Source organism: Lactuca sativa, chromosome 4 (assembly GCF_002870075.4).
Source record: "Lactuca sativa cultivar Salinas chromosome 4, Lsat_Salinas_v11, whole genome shotgun sequence".
In the NCBI taxonomy this organism is placed as follows: domain Eukaryota; kingdom Viridiplantae; phylum Streptophyta; class Magnoliopsida; order Asterales; family Asteraceae; genus Lactuca; species Lactuca sativa.
Window position 1 is genome coordinate 19295564 of NC_056626.2, and position 15833 is coordinate 19311396.

Consider the following 15833-nt stretch of genomic DNA (forward strand, 5'->3'; position numbering starts at 1 on the left):
GACTTGACATCCTAATGGCTTACGCCGCTTTTCATAATAGCTCTTCTGTCGGTCTCGTGATGCTTGAAGTCCAGCTTTGATTTGGATTATCTTCTCTGTTGTTTCGTTAGTGGTTTCTGGTCTCATGAGAGTACCACCAAGTGATATGCATTTATGACTATAAAGGGTTTTTGAAAGGAGCATGCTTGATGCTCGTGCGATAGTTGTTATTGTATGAGAATTTAGTCAAGGGAAACCGGGTATCCCCTGACTTGTTGAACTCACACACCTAGACTTGTAGCATGAATTTGAGTGGTCGAATGGTTCGTTCACTTTGGCTGTTGGTTTGAAGGTGGTAAGCAACGCTTATGTCTAGTTATGTTCTCATAGCCCTCTGAAATGACTGCTATAGTCTTGAAGAAAATCTGTTATCTCGATCTAAGATAGTAGATACCGATATTTCATGGAGTCTCACGACCTCCTGGATATAGATCCAAGCTAATTCTTCCATCTTGTTTGATTTCTGTATTGGCAGGAAATGGGCAGATTGGGTTAACCTATCGACGATCACCCAGATAACGCCCAACTCAACTCTTAAAAAAATTTCGTCTTTCGACTTCGAGAGTTTTATCCCTCCATGTAGTGCTTTCATCGCGACATTCCCAGCCTTGATGCTTTCTAGGCTGGTCGTAGATGATGGTAGTGTTTCGTTCTCGCTTTGCGAGCAGATGAGTATGTTATCGACGAAAATAGTGAAAGGGCTAACTAGGAATGGTTGGGAGACTTGGTTCGTAAGGTTCATGAAAACCATGGGAGCATTCGTTAGACCGAAGGGTTTCACAATGAATTTGAAATGGTCGTGACAAGTTCGGAGTGCAGATTTGGAATGTCGCCTTCTCGGACTCAGAGTTGATGATAACCGATTCTTAGATCTATTTTAAAGAAGTAACGAGCTTCTTGGAGCTGGCCAAATAGATCGTCAGTCCGTGGAAGTAGGTATCGACTTTTAATAGGGAGATTGTTCAATTTCCTAAAATCAGTGTACCCTTGGAAGGATCTGTCTTCTTGAAAAACAAGACCGGAGCTCTCTAGGATAAGAAGCTTGGTCTAATGAATCCCTTGCGCAACAATTCTACTCAGTTGACAGGATAACTTGTGAATTTTTTTTGGCGGGAGTCAACCTATAGGGTGAATTGGCAATTGATGTGGTTCCCGATATGAGGTTGATTCGAATTTCAACCCGTCTCTCTGGGGTATTCCCGAAAGTTCCTTAAGAAAACACATTTGGGAAAATCACAAGCTACTGGAATACCCTGCATGTCTACCTCTTCTTTGGTCTTGTCCACAACATGAGTGAGGAAAATGTAGTTCTTCTGGTGCAGGCACTTCTGTGCCTTGATGCACGAGATAGGAAGAGGATTAGCGCCAGGTTTATCACCATGGATTATTAGAGTTTTCGTGATTAGGAAGGTGAAGGCAAACGGCCTTCTTGCGGCACATAGTATCAGCACGGTGGGGGCTTACCCAACCATGACGATTATCACATTAAAACTCCTAATATTTCCTGGCATGAAATCTATTTGTAATGAATGGTCGTTCAGTGTTAAGGTGTACTCCACATGAGTACCCTAGATTAAATCATTTTTCCCCTTTGGCCATGTCCATTGAAAAGGCTTAGCTTAGCTGTGGGGATGTTGTTTTAGTAAGTGTTTGAAGTTGTTACTAACCAAAACTTCACTTGGATTTACCATTGAATAAAAGGTAAGCGAAAGAGTTGTCAAGTGGGAACGTACCAGTAACAATCGTTAGGTTTTGGGATTGTTTCGCCTTGACCCCAGGTTAGAACCATTTCTGATCCTTCTGCTCCTCGGTTGTTATCCCTAGGGCAATTGCTCCTGATGTGACCAGTTCCTCCACACCTAAAGCAGGTGCGACTGGTCTCATCATTGGTGTTGTTGTTAGGGTTGTTGCGATTGTTGTCATTTTCATTTGGCTGATGATTCTGGCATGGATAAGTTCTACAGAATTTGGCGATGTGATTCTTTCGGTTGCATTTGTTACAATGCATCTCCCTGCAGGCTCCATTATGATGGAATTTGCACTGGTTGCATTTTGGGAGGTTTCCAGCATATGGTCTCCTGATGGCTGGTGTAATAGGGGTCGTGGTCGCATGAACAGCAACAACACGTTGCTCCCTTGAGAACCCTTGAGTGTGTTGTCCCTTTCTCTTACCTCCAGACCTCAGCTTCCTGCTCTTAAGCTTGGGGTTTGGAGTTCCTTGACAGGTTGTCACTTGTTGGTTTCCATGTTTGTTCCTTTGCCTGGAGTTTTCAATGCTATTCCTGCCTCCATTAGGGTTGTTGGCATTGATCTGTGCCATGGCAGCGGTTACTGCTGCCATTACAGCAGCTTGGAATGTAGCAGAGTCCATCTGCAGGAGTGGTGTCTTGCGGGTGCGCTTGTTATTCTTGCGGGATGGCATTTTCCTGATGCACATTGATAACCCAGATCGTAAGTGATGATCGTCATTCCTGGTTGTACTCTACAAATTTTCGCATCTTGTTGTATAATTCTTACTGCCTCCATCTACATCCCTATGATGTATTTTGTGGTAATAGGTGGTCACAGATCTGGAACGATTGTTACGTCTATCCTTAGATTATGTGGGTTGTTTTAGTTTCGAGATCCTTAAGTATCTAGTGGTTCTGAGGGTTCGCTTGTGCATGTAATTGAGTCGTTGTAGCAATATGAAATAAATATAACACATAGTCGTTTCAGGGGTATGTAACATCTTAGCATACGAAAGAGAGTCATGTCGGATAGTAGGGGAAATTAGAAAAGGCTGATCCTAGTCGTGGCGAGAAGTGTCTGGTGGTGATGCTGATGAAGTGGATGCACCTCGGAGACGAGCTACTTGCTGCTTGGTATATCGTAGGCGTGCCTCCCAAACTAACTGTCTCGCTCGAGAGTCTCCATTCACTTCCCGTGTTTTCCTTTCATCCCTCTTAATAACAAACCACATTGGTTTCGTTTGATTTGGGGTGTCCTGAGCTTGGTTATCGATACCTCGAGTGCGTCGCACCACGACTGGGAGGGCCTGGTCAGCTGGTCCTCTGTGGCTAAAATTAGAGAGACCTCCGCTCTTACCGTGGTGTGGTTGTATTCCTTACTGGTGACTTTATCCCGAAATATCGGGTGCCCGAGGGGGCATGGGGTCACCGGGGCCCACACTATAAGTCGGTGCCCTGGATTTACATGGAGGATTGATGTCATTGGATTCTACATCCGTGTCGTCATCGTCACTGCCCTCCGGCTCTTCCTCTTCGAGGTCCACTATTGACTCAGCGGGTTCACCTGCGAGTTCTACTTCGTGTCCCTCCGGGGGTTCTTCCTCTGGGTCGAGCCACCCGACTATTCCTTGACTAGGGTGATAGGGTTTCCTGGCTAATGATACTCGTCTATAGCGTATTGCACGATGGGTTATGAATACTAGAAACAAATAGCATACCAATTACTCCTATAGCTCTACGACTATTGCATAGATTCAATTGAGGTTCTCTTCTTGGAAATTAAGGGGTATGATTTTAGGTTCATAGTTATCACGATCTCTTCACGACATGTGATGGTTGTACCTTGGAGGGAATGTAGTTGATCAGGCTACATCCGCTCCTTGATACAACTAAGAACAGTCCTGAATTAGCCGAGATACTAGCATTATATTGTTTGGTTCGGTGTTAGGTTCCTATTCCTAATGCAAGCAAGGGTGTTTTATTTATTTGTTTTGTTCAGAGTTATGTTAGTCCCTCTTTTGGTTTATAGTTGCATATCAATGTGTGGCTAGACATGCTAGTTCACTATAAACAAAGCTCTGATACCAACCTGTCACACCCCCGAACCAGACGGCGGAAACGTCCGGGGGCTGTCGTGACTCAATTGAATACCATAACATTGAGTATATATGAAACATAACAACATTCGTCACCATGCATTAATATTGTACAACCAGTAGAGTTTACATTCATTACATTGTCTCAAAACATTACATTCTCGAAAGTGATAGTTCGATACTAGTTAAACGACAGCAAAACGTCATAGAGTTCAATTCATCCTTCACTTTATCTGTTACCTGAGAATACAAGTATTTTGAAAAACGTCAACATATGAAATGTTGGTGAGTTCATAAGTAGTGTTTGAAAATCCAATGTTTGTATTGTTCGAAAAACCACCAGAAAATCCGATATTTTCTGAAAAGAAAGGCTTTGGAAAACGTTTGTGAAGATCCATAGGTATGCTTGTTTGTTTCTATACCTAAAAAAATGTTCATTGAAGTTGTATGCATTTCAAATCCGTATGTATTGAAAACCCTAGGAAAACCCGATGTTCTCCTAGTTCCTTGAATTACGTGAAGTTACATTGAAACCATTGCATAGCGTATAGTGTCAGTCCCAGGCGACGTTGGAAGGTTCTCGAGCAGGATTATTTACTACAAACCCGCGTTACACAAACGTCCAGTTTGTAGTTATACTAACGAACCCGAAGGCGTCGTCAGTACTAATCGCGTTATCCAATCGCCCTGACTAGGTGTAGTCCCACATCCGAAGAGAAAGAGGTCACGAAGACCCCGGTGACTCCATTAACCGGTTGGGGATAAAAATGTACGAGGGGTCCCAGACCCGCCTCGCAAAAAGGCAGACTCCACTGGCGACACTAAAGGACCCTTGGGGACCAGTAGTCTACAGCCATTGGAAGTCCGGTTACGTCGTGTCGGATTGGTAAAACCCAACACTTCGTAAGATAGAGGTCTTCGGGCCTTAAGATCAGGTCATTGGGCTAGCTAGGCTCAACGAACAAGATTTTACACTTTTGGGGCCCAAAGATGGTGCGTAGACGTCTGTGCACACTCGTATGTATAGTGAATTCCAAATCGTTAGTTGTATGAATCGTAGTGTCGTAGTGTCATAGCGTCGTAGTGTTAGTAGTTTCGGATTTTATTGGTTCGAGACCGAACCAATTCGTTTAACAACGACTTTTGGTATTGTAGTGTATTGTATTTCGTCGATAGCCGCGATGCCATTATTTAATCAAATTGTGTATATTGAATTAGCCTTGACATATTCCTGTTTTCAGCCCCTCATTATTTGTAGAATTTACATTTTCAACCCTTTTTATTAAATACTTCCCGGTTTGGTCCTTAAACTATTTTTCTTGACATTTTAACACCAAAAATTATTGAAATTAATATTTTTCAGCATATTTTTCATAGAAAACAGTTTAAGTCCCTGAAAATGCTATTTTTCTCGGTTTTAACCCTTCTTTTCGCAATTTTGACAATTTTGGCCCAAATTGGAAAATTTTTGCAACTTTGGTCCTTTTTAAATTTAAAAAGCATTTTAAACCTTTGAAAAGGATTTGGGACACTTATAGTCCACTGTTTTACAGAAAATTACAGTTTTGGCCCTCCAAAACAGAAAAGTTCGCATAATGGGCCTCATTGGGCCGAAAATGTCATTTTTAGCCCATTAAGCTTGAAATTTATGTTTTTAATCCTCTAATAGAGTATAATTCCAGAAATAATTTTATAGAAACTGTTTTGGCACACTTCATCCATCAGAATCTGTGAAATGTCAATTTGGGCCCTTAATTTTGTATTTTTCACATTTTAGGCCCAAAATTTGTGTTTTTAATCCAAAGAAAATTATTACTAAACTACTTAGCCATTTTTCTTGAAGCACTTTGTATGTAGAAATATATTTGAAGCTAAGATCATAAAACATAAGTTATATCTCGGTTTTGAGGGGTTTTATGGCTAGATCCAACATTAAAACACATAAAAGCATACATATAAGCATGGAAATCATACAAGGCATACAAAACACATATAGATCTACACTTTCACTTGTATTCCCCCCCCCCCCCCCCCCCCCACAAAACTCATAAAAACAGAAAATAGGGGGTATGAAGCTCACCTTGGGTGTGGGGGCTCGGTTTTGCAAAGAAAATGGAAGGAAAATGAAGTGTTTTTGGCCTTAGCTCCCTTCCTTGGTAGATCTCGAGTTTGAGATGGTTCTAGGGTGCAAGATCACGATTTTTGCATGGATTAGGAAGAGATTTTTGATAAATAAGGAATACAAGTCATAGATCCAAGCAAAACCTTACCTTAGATGATGATTTTTGTGGAAGAACTTCCTTGAATGCTTCCTAATTTTCGAGATTTTGGATGGAGAAGAAGGGAGTGTTCTTGAGAGAGAGTTGAGAGATTTTTGTGGTGTGTGTGTGTGTATGGCCGAGAGTGAGAGAGGAGAGAAGAAGAAATGACCTTGATATGATGCTTGCTTGGAAACATGAGTTATGTGCATGGAAAAATGAGAATAATGCATGGATATCCTATGGGTAAAGATGAGGTGTCATTTGAAAGTCAACTCTTTCTTGGATTTGGGCCTTGGGCCGAGAATGTGAAGGGAAAAAGGAAAAATTTGGGCTTTTGCCCCTAAGCCCACTATTAGAGGTAGTTTGGGTGCTTATTAGCCTTATAAAATAAAATTGTGATTTTTATGCTTTAATAAGCTAGGTTAGGTTAAATTATGGATCAAAGCTTGTGATTTATTTCATTCTAGGCCCAATATGACTCAAGATATTAAAATAAATAAGTGTGGGTCCAATTAGAGCCCAAAAAGTCGATTTGAAAGTCTATTGATCCATTAGGCCCAATAAGAGAATCCTTGTCCATAAAGAACTTTAGTCAGGATTTCTAGGGTTTCCAACCCTTATTTGAGCATATGAGATATATTTGAACGAGAATAGGGTATAGTATTCACTTAGAGTATATGCCTTTACAATTGATGATGTTTATGTGAGAAGAGAATTTCCTAGCTAAAAATGCTAGTTGTGACACTCGGTCCCGCTACTAACAAGACGTGCGATGTTAAACAGAAATCGCGAGGAAGGACACGAACATCTGTATCGCGCTTACTTTGCGGATAATTGTGTATACGGGGCGAAGGACTTCAAAAGAATATTTCGTTTGAGTAGGGATGTGTTCTTACGAATCGCCAACGCCTTAGAAAGTCGGTATCACTTATTTACTATACTTTTTTACAAAATAAATAAAAATGTACTACATGTTTCTTTAATTTTACAACATATGCAATATATTTTTAAACTATAGTTAATTTATGTTTTGGTATGAATTTTTTCAATTAAGATATGATGCTAGAGGTAGACGAGGGTTTACAACGTTGTAGAAATGTGTTGCGGCCATTCGTTTGATGGCTATGGGGGAGTCACCCGACACCATGGACGACTATATGAGAATGTCCGAAAGAACCGCAAGAGAGAGTTTGTATACATTGTCAAGGGGTGTTATTGAAACATTTGGAGAAGTGTATTTGCGGAAACCTTCGTTGCATGATTTGCAAGAATTGTATGCGGCGCATGAAGAACATCATGGGTTTCCCGGAATGATCGGAAGCATTGACTGCACACTATGGAAATGGAAAAATTGTCCGGTAGCTTGAAAAGGGCAATACGTAAGTGGTCATCACGGATCGCCTTCGCTGGTTCTAGAGGCTGTTGCTTCTCAAGATTTATGGATTTGACATGCATTTTTTAGAGTTGCGGATTCCAACAACGACGTCAACGTTCTTGATCAGTCGCCAATATTCGAAGATCTTTTGAATGGAAAGGCCCCGGATGCTCCTTTCACGTTGAATGGAAACGAATACAAATATAGGTATTACCTTACAGATGGAATATATCCTCAGTATTCCACATTCGTGAAGGCATTCCGCCACCCGGTTGAAGAACGAGACAATTTTTTTAAAAGACGACAAGAAGGAGCACGTAAGGATGTGGAACGTGCTTTTGGAGTGCTGAAGGCGAAGTGGCATATAGTCGAACATGAAGCACGACCATTGGATTTAGAAGTTCTACGATATATCATGTATGCATGTATCATAATGCATAACATGGTAGTAGAAGATAAAGGGCGAAATATTGCACACTATATCTCAACGGAGCCCAGACACGTTCAGTTTCAACCAGGAACAGCAGAATATTTGCATCGCGTTGTTGACATTCAGGACGCAAATAAACACAGACAACTTCGAGAAGACTTGGCGGATTATATTTTCTATGGTAACAATAACGATAACGAATAGCGTTGTATTTTTTTTTTTGAATTTGGATGTTATTTTTTTATTTTTTTGAATTTGGATGTTATGTGTAATTTAATATCTATGTTAATTTTAATCTTTAAAAATTATTATATGTTATTTATAATTTTTAAACATTATGTTTTATTTATTATGTTATATTTAAAAAATATTTGTCTAAATTAAAAATAAAAAAGAATTTCGAAAAAAATAAAAAATAAATTAAAAAATGAAAAAAAAAAAAAAGTTGGTGTCATAACAAGATACAACATGGTGACAATTTCCCCACTTGGTGTTATAACACCATTGATCCCTGTCTTACCTAAGAAAACTATTATTTAAATAGGAAAATTGGTGGGATAGGTAAGACAAGGTGAAGGGGACGTGGTTGAGGGTGTGTTTGTTTAAATAAATTAAAAAATCAAGGGAAAAATAATCTTGTTGTATAAAACAGTGACCAATCGCGTAACAAAAACAAACAGCAGGGATCTTCCGAGTTAAAAAAATAAGTTAGGGACCAAACACGCAAATTACCCTAAACCATAGGGACCATTCATGTAATTTACTCTAAATAAATATAACTAAAGTTTTAATTAAAAATCTCTTTAATAAAACTTGTCTATATAATAAAAATCAAAATGATAATTTCCATTATACCATGATAATCAAATGTGTAACCAAAAGTGGGTTTCTGGCATCGGCATTTGGTTGGTTGTAACTGGAACTCGTTTATTAAACTTGCTTGAGCCGAGATTTCATCAGTGAGATCATTTAGATGATCAAACAACTTTATAGAATAAATCAAATTATACATTCAGTGAGCTTGAGCTCCAATTTAGGCAAGTTGTTTACACACCTGCATGTGGCTATCATGAAAGTGACTTTGATTATCTCAATATATGATGTTGAACTCAGACCACATAAATGTAATCGGTCAGAATCATATAACATGATTGATTAAAACAAGCATAAACCAAGAATTCATCACAATCCTATTCACCTCTCATGTAATTCGTTGAGTTGTATTCAAAATAAGGGTGTTATTCATATTTTAGGTTATTGGTTTCATGCTAATCAAATTTAGTTATTTCTCCAATCCATCATTAAAATTTAACCATTTGTCGACAGTCATCAATGCGATCAAAGATAAACCAACAAAATTTAGGTATTAAGGTAAATCGGGTTGAATTCAAAAAGAGTCTGTTGTTAAACTATGTTTTTACTAAATTATTTTAGATTAAAGTTAAGAAAAAATTGAAAGCTTTGTAATTGTAAAGAATACTAAAACGACATTTATATATTAAGAACAAACAATATCATTTTTTGTTTGGTTGTTAGAATGAATGGAATTATCACACTTAATTTTTCCTAGATTTCAACTTTCAAGTCAACTGAATAGACATAGTTTATGTTACTTAACATGCAAATTAAGAAATAATATTCGACACACATTCACACAATATGTTGATCCAACTAGTTATTTTAGTTCTTATGTCTATTGGATTAGCCACAATTAACGGATTAGGTACATTTAGTGGTTTTGCATTATCATGTCTTAGAATTAGACCATTACAATGTTATGCATTCTATATTACACATTGCGAATATAATATGTTGATTCAACTAACAATCTAACTCCTACACTTATTGAACTTGTAACGATGAATGAATTAACAATACAATATCTTAGTTGAAATAGCAAACACAAAACACAATTTCAAATACCATAGCCGAATGATTAACGTCTAAAACATAAGAATACTATAAATTGTTTGGAATCATTGTAATAATCAAAATGTGTTCATCCTAACATCATATAACATTCACAAAAATAATCTTAAAGAATTTAGCCTTCCATCTTTTCAGAAAAACACATCTTGATCTGGGTTGAAATCTTCATGGTTGTGGTAAACTCGATGGATGATGATGGAATGTTGGTGATGAGTTATTGCTGATAATCATAACCTTTGATGACGTTATTGGGGATTGGAAGAGGTTTCTTGTTGTCAAGTTCACCAAAAATCGTGTTTTTCCTTTAATGTGACTTTGAAGCTGTAAAGAAGAGAAGTTAGAGTGGGATTAGGACACTACTCTCATGTGATTAGGGTGAAAAGCTTGGGTCTTTCACCATTTCAACGCATATCTAAACTACGTTTTTATAATAATGACATGATTAAAAAAAAAAATCTTTAACACCAATCCTAAGGTAAAAGAGTATTAGAAAAGAGAGCACAATAACATAGATAGTGAAGAGATTGATGATAAATTTACTACCCTTGATGAACAATAATCCCCATAACGTTTGTGCATCTTGGAGTTGTACATCGTGAAAGAAAGGAAACAGGGTGCTCCAAAGGGGTGACCTGAGAACACAAATGGATGGTTCACACAATGTCTCACAAACAACTGTATGTGCATCGAAAATTTGTACTGTACAACATATGAATATGCAGTGGAGATAGCAATTCAACCATATGTGTTCTTAGTGTCACTCCTATGGAGTTATGCCCTTGTTGGGTTCTTCGGTTTGCATTAATTTACAAAGCATGAAAGAGGGTCATTTATGGTTGTTGAGTTATCTTGCAAGATACCAATAATGTCCTCATCACTACACATAATGTTGTCATATTTTCTTGTATTTATTAAAATAATAATAATTTTTTTCGAACTTCAATAGTCACCTTACTATTATATATAATAATGTTGTTATGACTCATCTATACATAAATGAGTCAAATATATTGCATTTTATTTCTAATGGATTAATATACAAAATCAAAAACCTTTATCTAAGAAAAAGATCAACAAGTCATCTGAAGTGTATTTTAAATACATAGAATTTCTTCATTTATTTTATTCAAAGAAATATTATTATAATATAATTATTGAAATTTGTTGTTTTTAGGTATATATTTAACAAAAAAATACAATTTTTGAATTTTCACCATTATATCATTCAAGTGATTGTTGTTCAACTCTTGTCTTATATAACAAACTAGGTGTGAGACTCATGTATTACATGAGTTTATTTAAAAATAATTAAATATAAAATTTTAACAATTTGAATCTTACATATATATTACCATACATATTAAATGTGGAATTTTAATTTAATAAAATGAAAAATACAATAAAATGACAAGTGGAAAATAAAAAATTTAAAAATTTTAGAAAATGTCATATGTCCAAAAGAAGGAGAAGATGACATATGTCAAAAAAAACATTTATTTATTAAAGGAGATTCGACTCTTGTTTTATAAACAAATAAAGCATAAAATTAGACGCATTATTATTATTATTATTAAGAATCAATAAGTTCACAAATATTCTTGCTAATTGTTTACAACTTTTCCACTGGCCATTAGCATTTTTTGGTTAATAACCTAAAATTCTTGTCACCTACTTATTATTATTAATTTTAACAATTAATGAAATAACTTCTCTAAAATTTAACCTTTTCTAATAGCTTTTTCTTATAAGGGCTAATTATTCATTTATACGCCAATGTTTGGTATTTTTCCCAATTTATGAAACAATGTTGTTTTTTTATATAAAATATATAACGTCATTTTAACATAGGACAAATTCATATAGCCATTTAGGCTATGTTCGATGTACAAGCTGAAAAACTAGTTATAGCTAACAAACTAGATGCGAGTTTATAAACTAGCTGATAAAAATCACATTTAGTAAAAACTAGTTGATAAGTTAGCTGAAGTATATAAAATAACATAAAATAACATAAAATAACATTTATGATAATGAATTTTCTATTATTAATTAAGAGTATATTTGGAATATTTTAAAAAGCTTCTAAAAAACTAGTTTAAGTAGCTTTTTAAAAAGTTAGCATATAAACTACTTTTTGGTTTGCAAAATAAGACAACTTAAAAAAACTCGTAAAATAAGCTAGTTTATCAGTTAGTTGTAGCGTGTCAAACACAACCTTAACCAGAGATTCGTTAAGTGTATAATGTCATATTAGTTTTTATAAAGTGTAGTCTTTAGTTGCTTACATGACAAGCAAAACGTAAAAAGTATCTTGTTCCTCTAAAAAGGTTCATGTGTACAATGTTTAAGAATTTCTATTTATGTTCATTTTCTTAGAGCTTCTCCATCCACAAACACCAAAATAGTGATTGTTTAGCACCAAAATGGTGTTTTTAAGAATTTCCATTTATATTCATATTCTTCAATTTAATTCTTCATTTTCTTACAGCTGCCCTAACCACGAACACCAAAATGGTGATTGTTTAGTACCTTAATGGTGTTTGAATTTCAATCAACCTCTAACATGATGGGCGTAACATCCCAAAATTTTGCAATAAATTTGAACTTTTTAAATTAATATAAGTTAATTAAAAATCACATCTTTTATTTAAGAAAGTTTCAAAACCAATCACCCAAGATCAAATAATTCCAAAAGCCATATGAAAGTTATAAATTCTAGGACTACAAGAAAACATATTCACAATGTCATAAAACTCCATCCATACGACTCGAGTTAGTGTGTACTATCACGCCCTACCATCTTAAGTACTTGCTGATCATGAAACGGTAATTTTTAAGGGAAAAAGAGTAAGTACAGAGCTTAGTGAATTTCACACATACACAATATCATATCATACAAGCTCTACCCCTAACACACATGTGTCAACCAGGGGCGGAACACGGACATTAAAACTAGGGGGTCGAAGATATAAGAGTTGAGGCAAATTGGAATGCAACCCACATAATAAGAAAACAACCAAGTATAATGTCTTCATTACCCTTTACACAATTGAACATTTTATCAAAACTTGTCATTTCAATACAATCAGTTACATTTGTTTTATAATCTTGACAACCTTTCATTTAAATTATACAATGTTAACAAACGATTTTATATGAAAACATGTAACTAAATATTACTATACATGTCAACATATTATTCAAATTAGTGCAAAACTAATTTGCAATACATAAAATTCAAACGCATAACAAATTTGAAGTCACGTAGGTTGATGAATAAGTAAAAACATAGTTATATTTATATAGTTGTATTTATTATATATTAAAGTATCTAATAAAAATGAAAATAGTATAAAATAAATAAAATGATATAAAATTTGCTTATTATATATTAAAATATCTAATAAAAATGAAAATAGTATAAAATAAATAAAATGATATAAAATTTCATAGAGAGAAAGGAAAAAAGCTACCTGCATTATCACTACCACATCACTCATCACAATACCCTAGACAAATTCTCATAGGAAAAAAAATCTTCTTTTTACCCTAGAAAGATCTTATATTCTCATCTTTTTAGCCTATAACTATCATTCACAAGGCATTTATCCTACAATTTAAGAGTTTAGAGAGATGGAATCGAAGATTATAATCACACAAATTACAATTTAAATAAGAGAATAACTGAGATGAGAGACCCATAACAAGAATGAGTCGATGAGAGTGGAGTAATTAATTAAGTATGAGTACATACATCGAGATTGCGATAGCTCCAGACGGGAAGACCTTCGGGATTCTAAGATGTCGAGGTTGCGATAAGCGACAATCTGATTCCATTAGCGAGCACGGTGGTGACATAAAAGTTTTGATGGCGAACAAAGAAGCGCAAAGTGGTTAGGGTTTTGTTGTTTTTTTGAGTTTCAGATTTGTTTTTTTTAATATTTTTATGGGCTACATAAAAGTTTTGATGGAGTCCCTTTGAGCTTTGAGGTTTCATTTGAATTAACGATTTTAAAATTTTGATACTTGATAAGGTTTGATGGTAGGATTTGCAAGATTTTGATTTAGATTATTATTATTTGAGTTTTATTTCCATTAAAAGAATAAGAACATTATCTCCAAAAACAATTTGGTTGATTTAGATTTCAATTTATTAAATTTTGCACCGTAAAAGGAGAACATCCCAGGTTCCCAACTCTACCTTCTCTTTTCTTCTTAAAAAAATTGAGTTTTCCAAATCATATATATGTCCAGGTATTATAATGCATAAAAGCAGGGGGCCATGGCCCCTCCTGGCCCCTAAGAGCCTCCGCCACTGGTGTCAACAACATTATCCATAAAACCACATATGCATGTCAAAGAACAAATCGGAAACAAACATACACCTATTGGGACACATCAGCTAAACCCGATCCCCCTTGCTCAGTACGTCGAGCCTTTAGGACACATTAGCTAAACCCGGTCCCCCGAACCTAATCCAATTGGAACACATTGGCATCTCCCTTGATCTGTGCGTCAAGCCCTTGGGATACATTGGCTACGCCCGATCCACTACTAGACACTAACCCTGCCAAATTCTACCCACATATACATCCTATAAGCACAAACAAGTTAAAGTAAAGGATGCACAACATCACATAATGTAGTAAGAAACTCACCTCGAGTAGCAGAGTAAACCTCCAATTATAGCCCGGAAACCCAATCATACCAAATCACCTTGCAATGCTCTTATAATAGTAATCAAGATTAAGAATGGCTATTCTTTACCTTAAACATATAGACAAACTACTAGACCCAATTTCCAGATTTCAACCCGAAACAACAGTCTGTTCAAGGCCACTTTAACACCACCAAATCCTGCCAAAATTACAACATTTTTCCATATTCCTGTCACTCAGCCTTTTACATTTCCAATGACTACTTGTACAGGTCCATATGAATTTTCTCTAATTTTTTATGGATTTTACAAAATGGGATATCAATGCAGCTAACTTCTGACCAGTTAGTGAAAATGACAATTATCACCTTAGTTAGAGACCGGAACTTTGGGAACTGACAGATCCTAAATCTGAATCTCTGTGATTATTCTAGAATTTCTACAAAATAGAGACAACATAGGTAATTTCATATTATTTCTGAGCTTTGACTTTTTATGGTTAATTGACATCTTGACCCACTAAGTCATTATAAAAATGAATCCCAAGCTGGAAATTAATCTCTTAACAGTAAAAACATTTCATTAAATCAAAAAGAGAATTCCAACTTCATACCACGACTCAAAGTACAAAGCTTTAAAGGGAAAAACAAAAGTATGAATGTATGATGTTGTAACACCCGCTGATCCGGGCTAGTCAATTTAGAGGCAATAGGGGTCGAAAACGACTTTTTGGCAAAAGATTATTTATAATAAATAGTCTTAACCAAGTTGTATAATATGTCTCAAGGTTTCCGTACATATAAATAATGCCGAAATCCGAGTTATAACGAAGAAGTTATGGCCATCGAAGTTTTACGGCAAAACCGGCACGGCACTGGGAGATGTAAATAGTGAATTTACGATGGAGGACTTTTTAGCCTTAGTGATCTAAACGAAAGTCGTAGAATATGTTAAACCGATAAAATCCATAAAAAGAACGCCCAAATCTGACTTCATATGAAGAAGTTATGATTTTTCTAAGATTCGGCTTAGCAGTGTACAACCCGAAACTCGAATTTTAGTCCGAGCGGTTTTTGTCTTACGCGACCTAAATGAGAGTTGAAGATCTAATTAATAGGAACTCAACAATAAAAATATGGACGAAAACAGAGTTCGTATGAAGGACTTACGAATTCTTCGCGGTCATTTAACAGTCTAAACGCCTCCTACTGTTAAAGTTAAAATTGGTCAAGAGTTAGCCGACAGAGTCTAAACGAAAGTTGTAGATCTTGATTTTACCTACGCGTGGATATAAAGAACGTCGAAAACGGAGCTCG

At 35.8% G+C, this 15833-nt stretch overlaps 1 protein-coding gene and 1 long non-coding RNA gene across 2 annotated transcripts; one reads left to right on the forward strand and one right to left on the reverse strand.

Moving 5' to 3' along the window:
* The first annotated feature begins 7250 nt into the window (after positions 1-7250).
* On the forward strand, positions 7251-8135 carry LOC111880667 (uncharacterized). Its single transcript, XM_023877084.1, has 2 exons — positions 7251-7399; positions 7589-8135. The coding sequence occupies exons 1-2, from the start codon at positions 7251-7253 to the stop codon at positions 8133-8135; spliced, it is 696 nt and encodes a 231-aa protein (XP_023732852.1).
* Positions 8136-9836: 1701 nt separating this feature from the next.
* Positions 9837-10689, reverse strand: LOC111880273 (uncharacterized). The gene is made up of 2 exons (XR_002846434.3): positions 10404-10689; positions 9837-10181 (listed from the first exon to the last, which is right to left on the reverse strand). It is a non-coding gene; the product is annotated as an uncharacterized LOC111880273 (long non-coding RNA).
* Between the last annotated feature and the right edge of the window lie 5144 nt (positions 10690-15833).

Bases quoted from the DNA above. Each gene is read 5' to 3' on its own strand.
- LOC111880667 (XM_023877084.1), top strand. From the start codon at position 7,251: ATGGGGGAGTCACCCGACACCATGGACGACTATATGAGAATGTCCGAA. The intron at 7,400-7,588 runs GTATGCGGCGCA...TGCATTTTTTAG, and splicing joins TTGCATGATTTGCAAGAATT to AGTTGCGGATTCCAACAACG.